The sequence below is a fragment of the Neopsephotus bourkii genome, unplaced genomic scaffold (assembly GCF_033783945.1).
Source record: "Neopsephotus bourkii isolate Nb327-2 ecotype Australia unplaced genomic scaffold, CSIRO-AGI_Nbou_v1 NB_1792, whole genome shotgun sequence".
Lineage (NCBI taxonomy): Eukaryota > Metazoa > Chordata > Aves > Psittaciformes > Psittacidae > Neopsephotus > Neopsephotus bourkii.
The window spans coordinates 1,965,978-1,986,491 of record NW_026902266.1 but is presented as its reverse complement, the minus strand read 5'-3'; the positions used below and the strand labels follow the sequence as shown (position 1 = coordinate 1,986,491).

Sequence of the window (20,514 nt, the reverse complement as noted above, 5' to 3'; positions counted from 1 at the left end):
CTCCAGAATGGGAAGATGGGCGCAATTACTAGTTTTTAAATCCCTTCTTTATCTGTAATCCTTCAAATATGCTGTGAGTAGAAACAGTGACAGCTTTCAGAATGCGTGAATTCTTTCTGGGCAAAACAACCTAAGGTCAGGTACTGGAGGCAGGTGCCGTAGAGGTGGCTTTTTAAATGCTTTATCAAGGTTATCAGGTGAAGAGCATCACCCCAGGTTTTATTCAGAAAGCCAAGGAGTGGTGTTCGTGCGAGGCGGCTCGGTGTGCTCAGCCGGGCAGCTCTGCCGGGGTGCTCTTTTGCCGCCACCGACAGTTACAAGTTCCACCATTTCACACCGAGATGCTGCTGGGTGTCTCACAGCTGCCGAACGGTGCGCGCTGAGAGAAGCGGTAGTCCCTGAGACCCAGCCTGGCCTCTCGGCAGGGCAACGAGAGCCGGCGCCTTACCTGCCCCGGGGGACTGCGTGGAGGAGTCCCTGGGGGTCCGGCAGCCCCGCCCGGCGCCGGGAGCGCGCTGCGGCTGAGGTTGGCAGTGGAAAAACCCGGCGCGGAGTGAGGGGGGGCGGGGGGGGAGGAAGGGAGGGGCGCCGGGGGCGGGGCGAGGCGTTGGCCGTTGCGGAGGCACCGGGACACCCCGCACGCCCCCGCCCCGCCCCCGAGCCTGGCAGTGGCGCGCTGAGCCGCGTGCGCCGCGTGGGGCGGGACACACCTCCGGGCGTGCGCCCTGCCATTGGCCCGGCGCCGCTGGGGTGTGAGGGGCGGGAGGCGGGACCCGGCCGCTGGCCGCGGCGTGTGGGGCTGGAGCTCGTTAAAAGGAGCGAGGCGGAGGCACCCCTCATCCCTTGGCGGCTCTGCGGTTTTCCACTATGGCTCTGTGCCGTAGCTTCGCTCGGTTCCTCTGCAAGCAGGCGGACGCGGGGTTCCAGCTGACCAAGAAAGCACACTCCGTGGCGTTGGTGGGAGCCCCGCTTTCCCGGGGGCAGGTGGGCATCGCAGCAGGGGGAGGAGGCGCCGTTCGCAGACGGTGCCGCAGCCGCTCGGCTCGGCTCCCCGCGGCGGGGTCGGGTACCTGGCTGCAGGCAGCGCTGGCTAACGCATCCCCTTTCTTTTTGTCTCGCAGAAACGACGGGGAGTGGATCACGGCCCCGCGACTCTTCGCGCTGCGGGGCTGGTGGAGCGGTTGGCTGGGCTCGGTGAGGCGCGGCGGGGGCGGGATGAGGTGTCGGAGAGGCTTGCGGGGCTGGCCTATCTCCCCATCCCCTAGCAAAGCATCCCTTTAGCAGCTCAGTTCGGCGAAGCCTGACTCAGCCTCTTGCCGCGAGCTTGGAGGGAGGGCGGGCGGGCGGGGTGAGGTGGTGGAAACGGTCCCTTGCAATGGATGCCGACACCCCGGGTGCCCCTGAGACACCAGTGCCCGGGGGAGGCGGTGCTCGCCGCGCTCTGCGGCACCGGGAGAGCGGGAATTGCGCGTGCGGCTCAGCCGCTGCCGGCGGTTCCCGAACAAAGAGCGGGCCGTGCTCCGGCGCACCGCCTGCAGCGCTCCCGGCTTCCCTGGGGCTGCCCTGTACCGTCCGTTTTGGCACATGGAGCGCCCCACTGCGTATGGGGTGTGTGCTGATGGCGTGTTGGCTTAAGGAAAGCTAGAGGGACGTGAGGCCGTTTAAAACGTGATGTGCGCTTCGTGCACCCAGCTGAACAGTAGCCTTGACTGTGCTGTTCTACTTCATGCATCGTGCATATGTGTTGTTTTTCCGTATTCATTACCAGCTACTTCGCTCGCGCCTAAAAATACTTGTATGTTTTCGAGTGACAAAATTCAGAACTTTCTAGAGAAACCCCCAGGTTTGCGTATGAGGTCTGGTCTGAAGTTTTGCTGTGGAAACACTTGCAAATAGCACTGCGTGAATGGAAGGTTTCTGGTCTTCTCACTGTTAACACTACAGCTGTTCAAGCACATCCACGTGCCTGTGTTTCAGCTTCTCCCATCTTCTACAAGCTGAGACCTGCAGAAAACTGTCACAGAAACAGGACATAAGAGATAGAAACTTGTAAAGCTGGACTCTTTCTTGGAGAGTCTTTAATCTGAAAAGTGTTACTGAGAATTGTATGATGGGGATGGATTGCAGGGATGGACTGCAGGAAGAACCCTTACCTGCTCTGGGTGTGATTAGTGTTACTGGATGCAGGCAAAGACGGTTGCCTAATAACCCTACAGTGAATTTATTGTGTGTTATGAGAACTCTTTAAAAAAGGAGCTGTTGTTTCTGTGCAGCTCTGTAGGCTTACCCTACACGTCTTATGAGTCACAAGCTGAAAAGTCCCAGTTTGCAATCAAATGAGTAGACATTCTTTTCTTGTCTTGTTTTGTGCAAAGTTAAGATGTATGCCATCCTTGAGAGTACTTGAATCCCAGTGAGCATGATCTATAACCTCTACAAACATAGAAGAAGGTGTATAAAAGAGGTCTTACATACTGGAATAAAAGCAGGTCTGGAGTTACTGAGCTTAGAGTTCATTTAAAACTAACAAGTTACCAGTCTTGGAAGTGTGATATTATTGTAGACAAGACTGTAGGCAGCAGTTTATTTTTATATTTATTATAAAATTTTATACTGGAGGGCCTGGGGTTCTCTTTCTCTTGGTTCAGATTTAATAATGCCCTCATACTAAGAATTATTTTTTGGGGGGGAGGGAACCCCAAACAAAAAACACCAGCCCCCCCAAACCCACAAACTCATTTGAATGACACAAGCTCACTTCAATGGGAACTTTGAGAAGGTAGAAAGAAGGGAGAATACAAGCGCTTTCTGGATTCCAGTAACAAGAAGTTGTGGGGGTACAAATGAAGCAAGCTAAACTAAAAAGTGGACAGTGGGAAAACATTTCACTGTTTAGTTGCTTATGGACTGTTTACTCATTAATCATTAATGCACGTGCAGATATTTTCTTGCTGTTGCCTTATAATTTTTAAAGGCTCTGTGATTTCTTCCTCCTTTCAGTTTCCTGTTGTTCTCATGCTCTTCCACTGGGGTAGGGTTTGTTTTGTTGGGGTTTTGTTGTGTGGTGTTTGTTTGTTGGGATTGTTTCTCCAGTCAGCGCTGATGCTTATTGGTACTTAAAAATCTCTGCAGCTCTCATATTGGCAGATTCAGACGGCACATGGATTGTAACAGGTTCTGTGGTGAGAGCCCATCTTGAAACAATGACAGTTGCCAGCACAGATAAAGGAGTTGTTTATCTTGCAAAGGCAGTCTGCTTGAGGGTAGGGTGGTAGATTGAGGAGGATGCTGCCATGGGTGTAGCCTTTTATATTGTGCACATCTGTTGTTCATGGAAACTTAACAAATTGCTGTTTTTCTGTGTGGGCTGTTTATTTTTCTTCCCTGGGCTGGCAGCGTAGCTTTGCCTGGAGTACTGTAATAATAGTGCCATTGCTTGGACTCCTGCCGTACACTGGATTGGTAGTAAAACTTTAGCTGCTTTCTTTGTTGTTTCTAACACTATGCATTTTCTTCTCATACACTGAAGGGAATAGAGACAATATTATTCTTATTATTAACTTGGATAGCCTATTTATCTGTTACATTAAAAGAATTAATCATTTTCATGGGATCTTGTTGCTTGTTTTCCAGGAGCAGGTAAGAAATACTGCAGCAGACCAGGCTTCTCCTTTAGAAAGAAAGAATGTTTATCTAAGACATAGGGTTTCTGTTCTTCCCCCTATATTGGCTACTTCTGAAGTATTTGTGACCGTGGGGGGTGTGTGTGGGTGGTTCTTTTTGTTGTTGCATACTCGCATTCACTGCTGGGATGTGAGGGATATATAAGCGTGTTTTTGGTTGCCATTACAAGCTTGGAACCAGGCATGAGGTTGGCTGCTGAGTAATGATTCCCTGTAGAAGAGCGAGGGTGGATTCCGGGCAATCTGAGGAAGTGTAGATAGGGGGTAAAAAGGCAGTATTCCTGTAATCATAAATTGTTAGGGTTGGAAAGAACCTTAAGATCATATAGTTCCAACCTCCCTGCCATGGGCAGGGACACCTCACACTAAAACATCTTGCCCAAGGCTTTGTCCAACCTGGCCTTGAACACTGTCAGGGGTGGAGCATTTACCATGTCTTTGGGCAACCTGTTCCAGTGTCACAGTAAAGAACTTCCTTATATCTAACCTGAACTTCTGCTGTTAGAGTTTGAACCTGTTACCCCTTGCGTATTCAAATTCACTTTAGCCTGCATAAAATGAAGGTGCACTGAAGTGTTCTCTAAAATGCAGCATTTGAGTAGTAAGACGCACAAGTGTTTTAATTATGTGTGTACATGTTACTTTGAATGTTAAGCAACCACATGGCTTTTCATACATTTGTATGCCTGATTTAATGGCTTCCATTGATAATGTTCAAGCTAAACAGATAGAGTGAGGACATCAGGCCTTTGTTTCTTTCTTTTTGCACTGCTTTGCATTTTGCTTTCACTGGCTAGTATTTTTAGGAGGAAATCTTATTGTTTCTTTCACCCTATCGTGATTTCTGTTCTTCTGTAGTCCTAATGCAGTATCCCGAGCTGCTACTCTATCTTCTATTTTTTGGGGGATCCCTCCCTTAAAAGAGATTGATTATACCTACATGGTATGATAAACTCTTGGCTGTGTAAAATGATGACTGCCTATGAACTTGTTTATGCTTAGGCTGAAATATGAGGAGGGAGCTCAGAGGCAGATGGTATTGCCAGTAAAGACTTTTGTGTGCTTGCTAGAAGCAGAGAGAGAACACTGTTACGCATTGGTAGTAGCTCGAGGCGTACTCAGGAGGAGACTTAATGTAGCAGGAGTCCAGCTCCCAAGGCAAAACCAGACGCTGTGCAGCAGGGATAATTTAAAATATACCTGATTAAGCCTGTGGGGCTTTTTGTTTACCTTGGTGGTGTTTGTCGTTAGACTGCTTCTCCTAAAGGAGATTAAAATATTAACACCTTAAAGGACTCTTCCATACTGCAAAAGAAGAAGTGCAATGAGAAAATGGAGATCTCTGACTCCCTGATATGGGGCAGGAAAGGGTACAAGGCTGGCAGGGCTGTGCATTATTCTGGCAGTAGAAAGAAATGGGTGCAATATGTGGACATTCTTAGACTTTCAGTGGGAAGTGGTGGGGAAGATAAGTGACAGATGCACTTGACCTCAACTGTAAAAGATGCAAAGTATGAAGGTCTTTAAAATGAGATTTATTTTTTTTTACCTCCTCTGTTTGCTTCAGATTAAGCAAAGAATCCTGTCAAATGTAAATCCTGTGTTGCCTTGCCCTCTTACTTGAAGGAAAGAAAGACTATTATCTGATGTTTTCTATAAGTAGTGGATAGCTGTTGTGTTAATTACCATAGCTTGTGGGGTGACTTAGAGCACCTCTGCTGTTGCTAACAATGGAACAACTTTAGTATAAAATTAAGTCTGAAACTTTAATATAAGCTATATAAAGTATAACTGTATAATTATTCTCCTTCCTCCCCATTTTCTTTATTTAGAGCGGAATGTGGCTGGATCAGTCTAGGGTTTGGATTATGCTAGAACAATTTGATCTGAATTGCTGGTTTGACAAGTTAGCCATATGCAGGCTACGTACAGAAGCAGAGTTAGACTTGTCAAAGAGAATGAGCATCTTATTACTAGTCTTTTGTTTGATTGGAGGAAAACCAAGTTTTTCACTAATAGATTCAGGAGGTCAGTGCAGTGATTCTGAAAGGAGCAACCTCCACTAGTAGAGGAGTGGAGCTGCCAAATCCCATGTGACTGGAGATACACTTCTGCTTTGCCTAAAACCATTGGACTTGTTAATTTCAGTCTTAACAATAAATTATGAAGCTGCTTCTTTATGTATCTCCTCTTTTTCCACCCAGATCTTTGTGGGTGAAGAGTTTTAAGAGAAAGATAAATAATCTTTCAATTATACACAAAGGTAAGTGCAATGAAATACTTGTGCTGGGGTTCAGCAGATGTGGACTAGCGGGAGTTACAGCTGCAGTACTGCAAAACGAATTTTCATCAGTCCATCCAGTAAATGTGTTTAAAAGAGTTGCCCTGAAGGCTTGGATTAAACCGTGCCATTCTGCTTGCCCTGTGCTTGAACTGAGATAGCGCTTACAAACCATGCTTTGACAACGAACCATTTGTATTAAGAACGAGATCTGTCAGAAATTCAGTATTGGGTTAGAATCCAATAAAGTCTAAATTTACTTAGATAACATTGAGATCTGCCTTTTCAGCCTCTTTCCTCACCTTTTCTGCTGTTGATGAAGTTGAAATGGGAAACAAAATCTTAAATGGCATTTTAAGCAGCATGTTGTTTAGTTAAATCTCTGTATTGCTAAGATGAGAAATGCTACTGCTCACAAGCTTTTCTGATCACATCAGCTGTGAATGCTGCCAAAGCTGAGTCTATTAATTTGCTAGGAACATTATCAGGAAAAAATCAGTTAGGATATAGATGTCAGAGCAGCACCTAGGTATTCTGCCCTACAAAGCAGACATGGGAATGCCCCTTTTTCATCTAGGCACTCCCCCCCACTTTTCTTTACCTTTCCCTGAAGCATAACAGGTAAAAGGCAGCCCCCTTTTTCCTTTCTTTCCTTTAGACATAAGTATGCACAAACACTTCTGTCTAATAGTATCAGTAAAACATTCTTATGCAGTACTGCAGCTTATTTCCAGAATTAGAATAAATAACCTCTTTATTTATACAGAGACAGAGATCAAAGAGACACTTACTTACCTCTCAAATGTTGATTAGCCATGATTGGTTAGCTTCAAAGCCCAATGGTTTGACAAAACCCACAGCATGATCAAATGGACTGGTCATAACTGGCATTTGCAGGGAGCCTTTGAAATCATGCCAGTTGTCAGAATGCATCAAGGGCAGGTGCTGTTCCAGATTGTGAGGGAAGGCAGGTAGGAGCTCATGCTGATAACCAGGCAAGCAGAATGAGCCCTGCTGGGGGTCTGGAGTAGAGTTGTTTAGGGGAGGCCTCCACTGAGGCTGTTTCTAGGTTGCTTCTTCACAACAGACCTGATCAGCTAACTCCTACTGAACATGGGAAGCTAAAACTGCTAGAAGTGAGGGAGGGTGCTCTGACAACAGTTAGGGTTTATCCTTTTGAATGTTGTGCCCTTTGATATTTGCATGATTACAAGTAGCCTCAGATGTTACTAGGAAAATGCTGACAGCAAAAGTACATTGCACTGGAGCATTCCTTGCAGTAGATCAGTTCTGATTCTCTTCCTTTTCCTGCACTGATGGAGAACACAATCTGCTTGGTTTTGCTTCGGAGTGAAAAACTTTGTGCCAGTCATCAATTTGATGTTTGTTAGGCTTTTTTTTTTTTCCCCCTTCCTATCTGTGTGCCAGATTGTGTATTATCCATGCAGTTGGCTTTAAAATAAATTTTAATTTGGGGTTAAGTTGCTGCTTTAGTTGTAATTAGTCTTCATATCAGTTTAGTTTAAATCTAAACTATCAAGCTATGCTGATGCAGATCAGGAAACCTGAATTGATAATTTATTCCTAATCTCTCAATAAAGGGAGATAGATTCAAGGGCCAAAGAACAGACTGGGGGGGGGGGGGGGGTGGTGTGGTGTGTATATGTGTTGTATTTGGTTTTATGCTGATGCCCTTCATCCTTAATATTTCTGTATTACGAAGTTAGTTTTAATACGTCTTGGCTGAATTTCTGCACCCATTAAATTGCTTCTGGATTGGAGATAGATGCTGTTTTGTTCTGTTAGGGTTTTTTCACCATGAATGGTGTTGAACAAGAGGAGTTACTGGGGAGGGGTACAAAGGGAGATGACAAGAGAGGAAAATTTAGGTAAAAAGTTGGCTTGTGATCTGCTTTATGGTGCACAGAATCTGTTATTACTTTCTCATTTGAAGCTCATTGTGGACTAATAAGACCAAGCTACGTATGGCAGGTATGCGCTTATGCGAATATGGTTATGTTTGGATGGAAGGTGGAAATTTGTTGTAAGACTACCTGGTGAAAAGCAGGAAATGAGGCACTGAAGTAAAAAAATAAATGAGATGTTTCATTTGAATCTGAAGTGGGCTGGCCTGGTGTTAGTTTCTTGCAGCTGATGAGAGGGAGAGAACTTCAGTCATCTCTGATGTATACTGCTCTCCCTCAGATGTGTTACTTATCTGGGTTACATAATGTAATAACTACTTCTGTAACAATCTAAAATACAAGGTGCTTGCTGAAGAGAGCTGTTTTGGAATTATGACTTTCTATGGCTGTAAGGGCCTACTTGTGTTCTTGCTATCTGGAACTGTTTCTGGGTTAAGCCTATTTAAAGGGGATTAGAACTTGAGCAGGGTTTGGTGAGTGACAGACTGCAATAGCTGCACCCTTGTCTCCTCTCTGATGCAAGCCATAGTGCAAATGTTTCCCAACACCTGATACTGACGTTTTTTGAGACCTCTTCAGGTCAAGCACACTGTATTTCATAAGAGATTAAAGTTATAAATGATTATCAAAGGGAAATGGGGTGGCTGCTCGATTTAGAGTCAGAAAAAGTGTTTCATTTTATGCAAGGGACAACTTAAGACTACAGACTTGGTGTAGCAATTGGAATTGGGTTTGCCTATTGATGTTGAATGAGCTGAAGCCTCTTCAGTAGGTACAGATACAGAAACCTTGTCTTAAACCAGACCTTTCAAAATTCGGAAAGGCAGGGCGGAAACTACTAAGATGTGAACTTGCCTTTTAGGCAGTGATATTTTAGAGCTGGCAGAAATCTTGTGAGGCATCAAACATTTGTATCTAATAGAGCTCTTCCAGCAGATAGATATTTAAAGAGATTTAGACACTGTGCAATGAACTTTCGAGCAAGGAGGTTAAACTAGACTGAAGTCTGCCTTTTGTAGTGGGAATCTTGCTAGCCTAATTTCATATTTATGTAGAACAAAAATATGCACTTTGTGTAGCTTCTATGCAAAGACTGGGTAATTCTGGAGGGTTAAAACTGTCTTAAAATAGGCTTCAGAATGCACTGGTCATAATGAATCATTTGTTTGCTGTTGCGCAACATTTTGACAGTGTCTTTGAGAAGGGATTACAAAGTCCGTAGCATAAACCAATGAGCTTATACTGTAAAGAAGGATGGTCACAGCTTGTAGCCCTCTGTTTTGTTCACAGGAAAGAAAAAAACATGTTAAATTTGCCTATAAGCCTTGTTCATAATACTTGTGGCTTCCTGAAAAGCCATTCTGTGTGTAGTGATTCACTGGAGGGGCTGTAACCTGAAGAAAGAGTTTGTAGGAGTGATGCTTTTATGTGATTGGCTTTATATAACACCTAGTATGAGGTAAGACCTAATAACTGGGCTTTCCAGATTCCTTTGAAAGCTGTTCAGCAGGGTTTAGAAACCCGGAAGAGGAAAGACTTAATCTTTCCATTAATCTAGAATTAATTTCTTTTTGCCCCTTTAGTTCACAAATAGCCAGTGTAAACAGGCAGTACTATGAGAACTTTCTCATTTTGTATTCCATGTTTGTTTGTTCCCATTCCTCTTTGCTGTCTAGGACAGCTGTTACAACTGTTACAATGGCGTGGCATTGGGCCCTGTCAGCAAATAGCCTGGATTTCGAAAGCTGAAATCTCCTACTATCAGATTGCTGCTCCTGGCTCTGGTGCAGTATGATAGTAAAGGAGGATGGGAGGGAGGCTATCCCTGCTGCTTGTTGCCCAGGTGTTTTTTACAGTTAAATGTCCCCAGACTTAAGAGGCTCCTGCTTTTACAGAAGAAAACCTTTTCTAAATCTGTGCAGGAGAATGGTTTACTATAGTAACTGCTGCCTACTCTTGGTGCTAAATAAACACTGTATTTTGCTTAAGAAGATGGGAAGTGAACGTGACCATTGTCATAAACTTGCTAAAGGGCATATTGTGTCCCAATTATCAGCATTGTTGAGTTGAGCCTGAATCCTACATTGAAAGCTTATTATTTGAAAAGACATTCAGGAAACTTGTCTTAAATAGGTTCTTAATTTGTATTCCCCCCTTCCCCCCCCTAAACTGTAGAAGAGGTTTGCACCCTCATCATTCGCACTAACAGGAGGACTGTTGTGCATATGCGCATCTTGTATGATGACGTGTTTGTGTTCAAATTGACACCTTTATCTCCCTCAAGTGTCTTTCAAGCTCCTGTAATAGAAATGGAAGAAACAAGCCTGTTTTCCTCACTTGAAGTAATGTCCTATTGAGCCTGAGTGCGGATGGATCTGACTTAATGGACTCAGTAGCTCTAAATTTTCTGTGCTGTTGATAATTGACTAATCAATCAACCATTATTTTTTTTCTAATTTGAATGTAACTTCTGTTAGAGCAGAGGACTTCTTTTGATTATACTTAACTTCACATTATTTAGTTATTAGACAAATGTCTGTGGTGCTTTGTCTGGAAGTACTGCATGGTACTGCTGCATTTAAAAAGGACTTCAGTGCTGGCTAGACCTGATCTGCTCCACTGAGTAATGGTGGGGATGCTGTGATTTCTAGCCCATATAAGCTGCCTTCTCTATCTGCCTACATATTTTTCTAGTTTTCAGAACTTGGATCTACTGTCTCTTAAAAGGCCCATATATTCTTTATGTTAATTTTCTATGCTGATTTAAAAAGCTGTTTGTTTATAACTGTTAGTACCTTAAAATAAAGTGCCCCAGCTACCAAAAAAAGTAAGTGCATGTTGTTTGGTGTGGTAGATTATCTAAATCTTTCACTACTGGCCAAACAACAGAAAGATCCACCAGACTGCTCTGCACTACAGCATGTCTATCCGTAGGGCAGTTTCTACCTTGGGCAAAATAATGTAGTTGAGAGATTTAGCTTTGTAATTTCTTTAAATCAAAACTATGTGCAAGCAGGCAGATGAAATTGAAAACTATTCAGGGCTCTGTTAGACTAGGATCTGAGAAGCTAAATAAAAGCCAAGCAAATACATCAATAATTACTTTAACAATTGAATGCAAATTAGTTTTCTTTGCTATTAGTAAGCACTGAGACAAATATAAATGTTGATTTAATCTCTAATATCTGGTCTATCCTAATAAATATGTGCACACAAGCATGTACACACTTTTATTCACTTCAGGATACAGTTTATCTGCATACTGTGAATTTTCTTGTGTGTACTATTGCTTGCTATGTTTTCCTTTTTCCTTAAAGTCATTTAATCATAGCTGCCACAGCTGTAGACATGTCTTAAAAAAAAGATATTAATATGAAGGTTGGATTAGTGTGTACTTCTGAGATTAGCTGTAGTTTACTCAGCCACTGGTTAGCTGACTGTAAACATTCATATCACCCTGCGAAGCTTGAGCTATCTGTCTACAAGTACAGTAGAACAATGGGCCTAAGTAAGAGGGAAGCACAAGGCTGAGAAAAGAAGCTGCTTCAAGGTTTATGAACTCTCTCTGAACAATAATAAACTTCTGAAGATGGTAACGAAAACTGAAGGTCTCTACTGTGTTTAACAAACATTAGGCTTTTCTATGAAAATAACTAGAGAGAGAGATCTTAATGCAGGAGATAGGAGAGTGCCATTTGTCCAAAATGCAGACAAGATCCCTGAGTTCTGGACCCCAGAAGTGTGTGTCTGTCCATCCATGTCTACCATACCCACACTGTAAGCTGCATGAACCTGATGTGACTGTAAAACACAAATGGTATTTTTATTCAGAAGCTGAGCCAAGTCTTTTTGCCTTTCCCTAACGCCATTTGTAAATAAAACTTCTCAAATACAAGTGCTACTTCTCTAAGCATACTTCCTAGACTCTGCCATGTTTGACCTGCCTTAAGCATAACCTTAAGAATCCAAACTGATTCCTTAAAGAACTATGAAAAGTGTCATTCTTGGTTCTCAGTTTTACACTGATCTAAAGATGGAGCTTCATGATGCAATTTCCTTTCATTCTTTTTCATCCTTTAATGGGTAAAAATACTGTGATGTACATATATGTCCTCTAAGGGAGAACAAAACATAAGTGGCAGTCCTTTCTTCCATTACGTTGTGTAATGTGGCATCTTGCAATGTGCAAGTCACTGAACACCGCTTCCAAATGCAGATTTACTTCCCGCACATGTCAGAGGTATTAGATCAAAGGTATTATTAACTTGAACAGCATCTCCAAGAGCTCTTGATACCTATTAAATGATGCAATGTCTTTGAAGCCTTGCTTCTAGAACTTGTGTCCTCGTCACTCATGTACTTTCATCAAACCTGGCAATACTGCAGTGCATAGCAGTGTGCATGTATCTGTGAACAGCAGACTTGCAGGAAGACATGCATTAAGAAAAGATTCTTGACCTTTGTTGAACATCTGTTAGAGCTTGCAAGTCTTTTCTGATTCTGCACAGCAGCAGAATGAAACAGAGGATAGAAATTGTAGTGGTCACATTGAGATCAGATAGTGCATCCAAATCTGACCAGAATTCCAGAGCCTTCATCCTGCTGGCTCATTAGGTACTGCCTAAGGGAGAAAAAAATGCTGTTGTGTGCCTGTGTTGCCTTTTGAAAACCAGGGAGTGGTCTGTCATGGTCCTCCTTTACTGCTCTGTGTAGGTAATGTTTTTCACACAGTTGTTGAGACTACATTTAATTACTCTTTTGTCAATTAGCCGTGCTCTGCTGATATATCCTGTTCTAGCAAACACCTTGACATATGCCCATCTATGTCCCTGCTATAAAAAGTAGGTTTGCCTATTTCCTAGCCCCCGATTCTCACAATGACTAGGCTAGTGATTCTGAAGAACAAATGGGACAGGTCTGACTGGTATTCAGGGTGGTCTTGACTTACGAAGCAGCTATCGGTGTAGCTGTAAATACCTTGAGGCAGTCCTCATCAGCTGCTTGAGGCAGTCTATCTGAACCTGAGAGGCTCTGGCCTCTTAAGAAATTTTGGTATCTAAATGCTAAGAAAGTGCATGGTATTGGACAGCAGAGCTAATGTATTCAAAGGATAATCTGTAACATGTGTGGAAGAATTAAACTTTAAATGCAGCCAGTTAATAAATATGCTCCCTAGTTTTCTCATCTGTGAAGTGACTCCCTTTCAGGGTAAAGAGACAGAAATACATCTTAGGAAAGGCTGAGTCAGACCCAGAATGTTGTCAGGCTTCAACAGCCAATTAAGTTGTAGCTGGCAATGATAGGATCTTAAAGAGGGTTGGGATCAAAGCCTCAGAATTAAAGTGCCTTCTAGAATAACTTGAATTGAGAAAATGGACAGGTTGTCTTACAGGGCACTACCGCATCCTCCATGGAGGTGCCTGGAAGCACTGTAAGGTAATTTCCATTATTTGTAATTTGGCACTTCTGTGCTTGGATTCTTATGGGGTTTGAAAATGGAAACTAACTCTTAGCACTCAGCTAATAAAATGCATAGTCCTGGGCATCTATGGGCAACTGAGCTCATTTAAGGCTATATATGATGTCTAATTGGGAAGGAAGATGGCAATACAAACTGTAGTTTTTCATGTTAAAATTGCCAAGAAATAATCTAAAACCCCCCAAGCTCTTTTTCTATGGTTGTTGTATCTCATCACTAAACTGAGAAACAATACTGTCTTAAGCTTTCTAATCTGTTAAGTTGGAACAGGGCTGTTTGCAAGGACACGCAAATCGTCAAATGAATCCATTCCCTTCCAGCTGTTCCTTCCTACATGGCCAACTGGTTTGCTGACGGGATCATATTTTGAATGTTTCCCTGGGCACTGAAGTAATTCACTTTCTTCTTCTGCTGGTGTGTTTCCAGGATGCCAAGTGTATGACTTTGGAGATCTGAATTTCACTCAAGTTCCCAACGATGAACTGTACAACAACCTGATTCTATACCCACGGTCAGTGGGTTTAGCCAGCCAGGTGCTGGCTGATACTGTAAGCAGAGCAGTAGCTTCTGGGCACAGCTGTGTGACTATAGGAGGTGATCACAGGTGAGCTGAACTAGAAACAGTCTATGGTGCATGCTGACACTTGGTGTATAAGAATTTAGTTAAAAAGTAAGGGGATAGGGAGGAAAAACTTGGGGTTGTTTCCTGGCAATAGCATAGGGTAGCAGTATTTGGATTTTACTGTTGGGGCTTTTAGGGTGGAACATAGAAGACAGATACAAAAATCTGACTTCCTAAGACAGTAGTGCTTAGTTCCAGACTTCTGCGATCTGCAGATATGCAAATGAATGATGTTTTCCTGTTTGGGAGAGTCTGTGTGATCAGTTCCCTTTAGGAACTGTTGTTTCTTTATTACTGAATATTTAGTGTCTCTTTTCATCTCTCAGGATATCTGTCAACTCACAGGATGGGTTTGTAATGCTTACACACAGACCATTTTGTAATAGATCTTACAACGTGTGACTCTTTTTGTCTTTTTCTCTAACCTTTGGTCTGAGAATTGGTTGAAGAAGGTAGAGCATGTAAGAATGAACTGTGGGGGAAGGTCCCATGCTGGAAAAGAAATGGGTGAAGAGCAGAATTGATGAGTGAGCACAATGTATTTTCTAAGAGATCATCTGGCCCTAGAACAGGTGAAGATTAGGGTGGGGGAAGGGTGACAATGGAGAGAGAAAAGAGCTGTTTCTCATCTGTCAGTACTAGTCCAGTCCCGTAGTTACTTGGTGTCTCCTGGAATCATGACAGTGACATGCAGTTTGCATGGGATGCACCTTTTATTTTAACAGATGGCTGATGTGTTGAAACATGACATTGTTGATTTGCATAACCTTCAAGTCTCTTATTAGAGAGACTTCCCATTGTCCTTGTAGTTGTTCTGAAGGAGAAACGGTGACTAAAGACTTTGCTATTATACTTCCAGCTTGGCACTTGGTTCTGTCAGTGGCCACGCGCGGCAGTGCCCACACCTTGGTGTGATCTGGGTGGATGCACATGCTGATATCAACACCCCTCTTACAACTCAGTCTGGAAGCCTCCATGGACAACCTCTCTCATTTCTCTTGAGAGAGCTTCAAGATAAAGTAAGTACCTTGCTTACACACTTAGTCTACATTGAAATTCTCAGAGCATTTTACTTTTTCTCGCATGAGGTGCTTTCTTACCTGCTGCAAATACAGACCTTGTTTATATGAAGCACGGCCTCACTAAGGGGAAATCCTGCCTGACCAATTTGGTGGCCTTTTATGATGGGGCTACAGAACTGATGGACAGCTGATGTCATCTACCTGGATTTGTGTAAAGCGTTTGACACTGTCCTGCGTGACATTCTTGTCTCTAAATTGGAGAGACATCAATTTGATGAATGGACCACTCGGTGGATAAAGAACTGGCTGGATGGCCACACTAAGAGTTGTGGTCAATGGCTCAGTGTCCGTCTGGAGACCAGTAATGAGTGGTGTCCCTCAGGGATCGGTGTTGGGACCGGTCTTGTTTAACATCTTTGTCACTGACATGGACAGTGGGATTGAGTGCACCCTCAGCAAGTTTGCCGATGACACCAAGCTGTGTGGTTCGGTTGCTACGCTGGAGGGAAGGAATGCCATCCAGAGGGACCTTGACATGCTTGTGAGGTGGGCTGATGCCAACCTCATGTAGTTTAACCATGCCAAGTGCAAGGTCCTACACCTGGGTCGGGGCAATCCCAGGCACAGCTACAGGCTGGGCAGAGAAGAGATTCAGAGCAGCCCTGCGGAGAAGGACTTGGGGGTGTTGGTCGATGAGAAAATGAACATGAGCCTGCTTCAGTGTGCACTTGCAGCCCAGAAAGCCACCCGTATCCTGGGTTGCATCAAAAGGAGCGTGACCAGCAGGTCGAAGGAGGTGATCCTGCCCCTTTACTCTGCTCATGTGAGACCTCACCTGGAATATTGTGTACAGTTCTGGTGTCCTCAACATAAAAAGGGCATGGAACTGTTGGAACAAGTCCAGAGGAGGGCCATGAGAATGATCAGGGGATTGGAGCACCTCCCATATGAAGATCGGCTGAGAAAGTTGGGGCTGTTTAGCCTGGAGAAGGCTGCGTGGAGACCTCATAGCAGCCTTCCAGTATCTGAAGGGGGCCTATAGGGATGCTGGGGATGGACTCTTCATTAGGGACTGTAGTGATAGGACAAGGGGTAATGGGTTAAAACTTAAACAGGGGAAGTTTAGATTGGACATAAGGAGGAAATTCCTTCCTGTTAGGGTGGTGAGGCGCTGGAGTAGGTTGTCAAGGGAGATTGTGAATGCTCCTTCCCTGGCAGTGTTCAAGGCCAGGCTGGACAAGGCCTTGGGTGACATGGTTTAGTGTGAGTTGTCCCTGCCCATAGCAGGGGGGGTTGGAACTTGATGATCTGAAGGTCCTTTCCAACCCTAACCATTCTATGATTCTGATGTAATTACATACAGCTATGGGTGTGTTAGCCTTTGAAACCAAATGTGAATGTTGTAACTGCAATGTAATTAGTAACTAAGTATAAAAGGGAAACAGCCTTCTTGGTGCTTCATGGATGTGTTGGCTGTAGCCATTTTCAGAGCTGGGAGAGGAAGAAGATAAATCTGAGTTAATTTAAAGCACTCCTAAAATGAGTGGCTAGTACTAACTGAAGGATTCTTGTAACTGCATGACTATTTACATACCAAAGCTGAAAATGATGACATCATCATCTTCCATTTGCTGTCCTGGACCTGTTCTCTTCAGCTCTACACTAAAAACCAGTTATAACGTAGCCCAATGTGAGGCCCAACTTCCTGTCATGCTCTTCCCATTCCCTGTCCGCAACTTCCCACTTTGAATTTGTCCATCTTTAACACTGGTTTTGTAACAAAGTTTGCATGACTTTTTAGTGATTCTCCTAAAAATACAGAAGCACCTTGATTTTATTCTTCCACTTCAGTACAATGTACTGTAAGTGACATAGCATTACCATTAAATGCACTGTACAAGGGATCTACATCTGGGTAACTAATTTATTACCACTCCCCCTTACATTCACTGCTGCTAATTACCTACTACTTGTGGCTTTGAGCTTTTTATTCTTCTTTAAATTGGAAAATGTAGAAGAGTTAAAATCTTCATCCATTAATGCTGATCTAAGGTAAAATGGTATGACAAAGGTAAGGACTGATGAAATCAAGAAGCCAACCTCTCAAGCGATGAAGTTTCTCTGTTCAGAGAATGGATGTTATAAATAAATACAAAGTTTTGAGGGAAGCATTAAATACAATTTTGGTTTATATGTCATTAAACTAACCTAATAGTAAAACTTTGCTTGCAGGTACCACAACTTCCTGGCTTTTCCTGGCTAAAGCCCTGCCTTTCAGCTTCTGATATTGTGTACATTGGTTTGAGGGATGTGGATCCTGCTGAATAGTAAGTTTAGTTAAAGGATTTTTGCTCAGGATGAAATAATGAGCTTCTTTCCTCATGTGGCTGTTTATAAGGGCTGCTAGGCTTAAGCTTAGGACAGTAATGATTTTATTATTATTATTTTAACAGCTATATTTTGAAGAACTATGACATCCAGTATTTTTCCATGAGGGATATTGATCGTCTTGGAATTCAGAAAGTTATGGAAAGAACATTTGAACAACTTATGGGCAGGTAACAAACTACTATTGGGTTTAAACTACTCTTATCATCCATTGTTGAATATCTACTTTCCTGAAAGTAAGGCCTTACTCCTGATGTAAGGTGGCCTAACAGAACTATGACTGTGTCCAGTAAATAGTGAAGTCTTAGCACTGACTTTAGTCCTCAGTTTCCACATCTTGAACTAGAATCATTTCATGGTGTTTGGCAAAAAGCTACAAGATGGGTTACACTACAGTTGTGGCTCTGCTTTATGTAGCTTGTCCTCTTTCTTAAGGAGTTCTGCATTCTGCTGCAGTTTGACAAGATGTTTAAATCAACTCAGAGCCCAGGCTATATATGTCATACTTTTAAAATTAGGTCTGTAGCATCTTGACAGTGACTTGAATACAACTGATAGTACAGCTAACTACATGAGGTAGTTCTACACAAGGTAGAGAAGCATTTGGTAACTTCCTCCCTAGACTGTGCTCACATGTGCTGTCCTGATGTCAACTGCTACTTTTAGTTCACCTTGTGAGGTTCACTGTAACCACTTCCTTACTTAAGTTCATTTCCCAAGTCTTTGCAAACCGTGTTTAAGACAAGTCAAGGAACCAGATCAAGGAGCAAATCCTGCTCATCTAGGGACACATGAAGAGGATCAGAGTTAGAAAAGGTGAACTCCCCACAGCGTAGAACAAAGTCCTGTAAGCAGAACAAGGGCCATGTATTTGTGCTGCACAGTTTGTATCTAAAGGTGTGCTCAACCTTCCTAGCTGCATCTCTGCCAAGTTGCTAATCCAGCTGCTTCTCCCTGCTAAGCATCTGCACCAAGTTGGAAGTACACAGTCTACCACTTAAATTGGCAAGCAATGTCCAATTTATTACAGTCATCAGTTGCCAGACTTCATGTAGTCAGTAACTAACATTTTAGGTTTGAGATTATCCCTCCCTTTTTCATCAGCTGGGCTGACAAGGTGGAGTTTGGAGGCAGCCTTCAACTATTGACCTGAAAAGAGTGGAGTGCCCCAGCTATCCTGATGAGCTAGGAAAATTTGTCCTGATAGTGTAGGAAATCCTCACACTTAGTGCTTCCTCCATTCTAGATGCCACGTGAATTGCTGTTTCAGCCTTTCACCCTGGCTTTCTGTACAGAAGGAGAAAGGATGCATTATACCAGACATTTCTCTACATTTTTCCAACTAATGGGACAAATACCAGATAAAATGCTTAGAATGAAAGTACTTGTCTCCAGCCAAATTACAACTGAGTGCATGCTCAGTGAAACTAGAAAGACAAACTTCTGTTTTCCCAGCATGTACTGGGGAAGGGTCTGAGCTAACAGATATTTCAGAGTCCAAATATACTTAAAAAAAAACAAACCCCACAAACCAACAGATCTTTTGCAAATATGTACAAGATGTGGTACAGGACCTGGGGGGGACCTTCAACATCATGGAGCACGATGCTACTTTGCTAACCAGCCTGGACAGTAAAAAAATAGAAAACATTTTAAGGTTCTGAGGTTCCTTTTCTTGTTTTATTCTGTCTCAGGAGACAGAGACCAATTCACCTGAGTTTTGACATTGATGCTTTTGATCCCTCACTGGCTCCAGCAACTGGGACTCCTGTCCTAGGTGGATTAACTTACAGAGAAGGCATGTACATCACGGAGGAAATACACAACACAGGTAGGAGTTGATGATCAGCAGTACTGGACTAAGCAAGGACAGGACAAACTCCATAGAGCTCATTCATGTTGGGTACGTTTTTCCTGTGTCAGTAGACAGTGAGATAAATGCAGTGATAGCCAGGGTGACTATAAAGTCAATTCAGCCTTCAGTCAGGGAAGCAGTAATCCTAGGGTTGGGCAGTGCCCTGGGTGTTGGAAGCAGCTTAATCATCATCAACTTCACCTTACCAAAAAGAAATAAAATACATCATATATTAATAACTAATGTAAAAAAAATCACTTGGTCATCTTGTACAATACTGTCACCTAAATACATGAGGTGAGATGTTAAAGTGGGCATCTGGAATACAAAAATGAATGCACATGATTTTAAACAGTTCAAAGCTCCATTCTAGGAATTGAGACTGACAAATCAAGCTTTTAATAAATACACTGCAGTTGACTCAATACATTAAGGGCTTTCCTTCTTACGCCATGGAGGTTTTATTTTGTGTGTTTAAATAGTAAGTTATTTGCAATAAAAGGGGGGGGGGAGGGGGAAGCAACCAGGAAATAAAGCTGCCCAGACACCAGTCAACAGAATCATGAACAGGGTGGTAAATGAATAGCAGGTAAGACTATGCTACATCCCCTAATTTTTGGACTGGGAGAAAAAAAGATTAAAACCCATTCCTCTCCTAAGTGTACATCAAGGTTGTTTTTCCTGAATGGTGAAAGCATGAATGAGTGAGGTAGTGATGATGTAAGAAAGAACTGAATTAAACTCACAAACATGCATTTCAGAATGATGAACTCCTCCCTCACTCAAGGGCCACTTTTACTGCTGTAAGGGGTAGAGTAGGTCACAAGCTTGAATATCAGACTTACTGCAATGACTGAGGCTGCAAAAGAAACCCTACTACAGATTTTACCCTTTTCCACAGTAAAAAAGCTGTATATCATTCTTGCAGGGATGCTTTCAGCTGTAGACATGGTTGAAGTCAATCCACTGCTTGGAGCTTCTCAAGAGGAAGTGAATGCAACTGCTAGTCTGGCAGTTGATGTGATAGCAACATGCTTTGGCCAGACAAGGGAAGGAGCACACACTGCTTTTGATGAACTCCCAACACCCAGCTCTCCAGATGAATCTGACAGAGAAGAGCAAGTGAGGATTTAAGAACCCAAAGTGTTGGGTACAGTGGACATTGCAGAGCTCTGCTGAGGCACTCGAGTGGATAGATTGTCAACAGTTGGCACATACTGTTAACTTCTCAATTTTCAAATAAACTAGCTTTTCCAGTG

General features: G+C 43.1%; 1 protein-coding gene and 1 long non-coding RNA gene across 2 annotated transcripts; one reads left to right on the top strand and one right to left on the bottom strand.

Annotated features, from left to right (window-relative positions):
* The first annotated feature begins 763 nt into the window (after positions 1-763).
* On the top strand, positions 764-20,514 carry ARG2 (arginase 2). The gene is made up of 8 exons (XM_061380102.1): positions 764-984; positions 1,122-1,194; positions 13,795-13,972; positions 14,850-15,009; positions 17,245-17,339; positions 17,466-17,570; positions 19,095-19,231; positions 20,184-20,514. The coding sequence occupies exons 1-8, from the start codon at positions 868-870 to the stop codon at positions 20,387-20,389; spliced, it is 1,071 nt and encodes a 356-aa protein (XP_061236086.1). The 5' UTR covers positions 764-867; the 3' UTR covers positions 20,390-20,514.
* LOC133226493 (uncharacterized) lies at positions 19,059-20,262 on the bottom strand. The gene is made up of 2 exons (XR_009729524.1): positions 20,145-20,262; positions 19,059-19,456 (listed from the first exon to the last, which is right to left on the bottom strand). It is a non-coding gene; the product is annotated as an uncharacterized LOC133226493 (long non-coding RNA).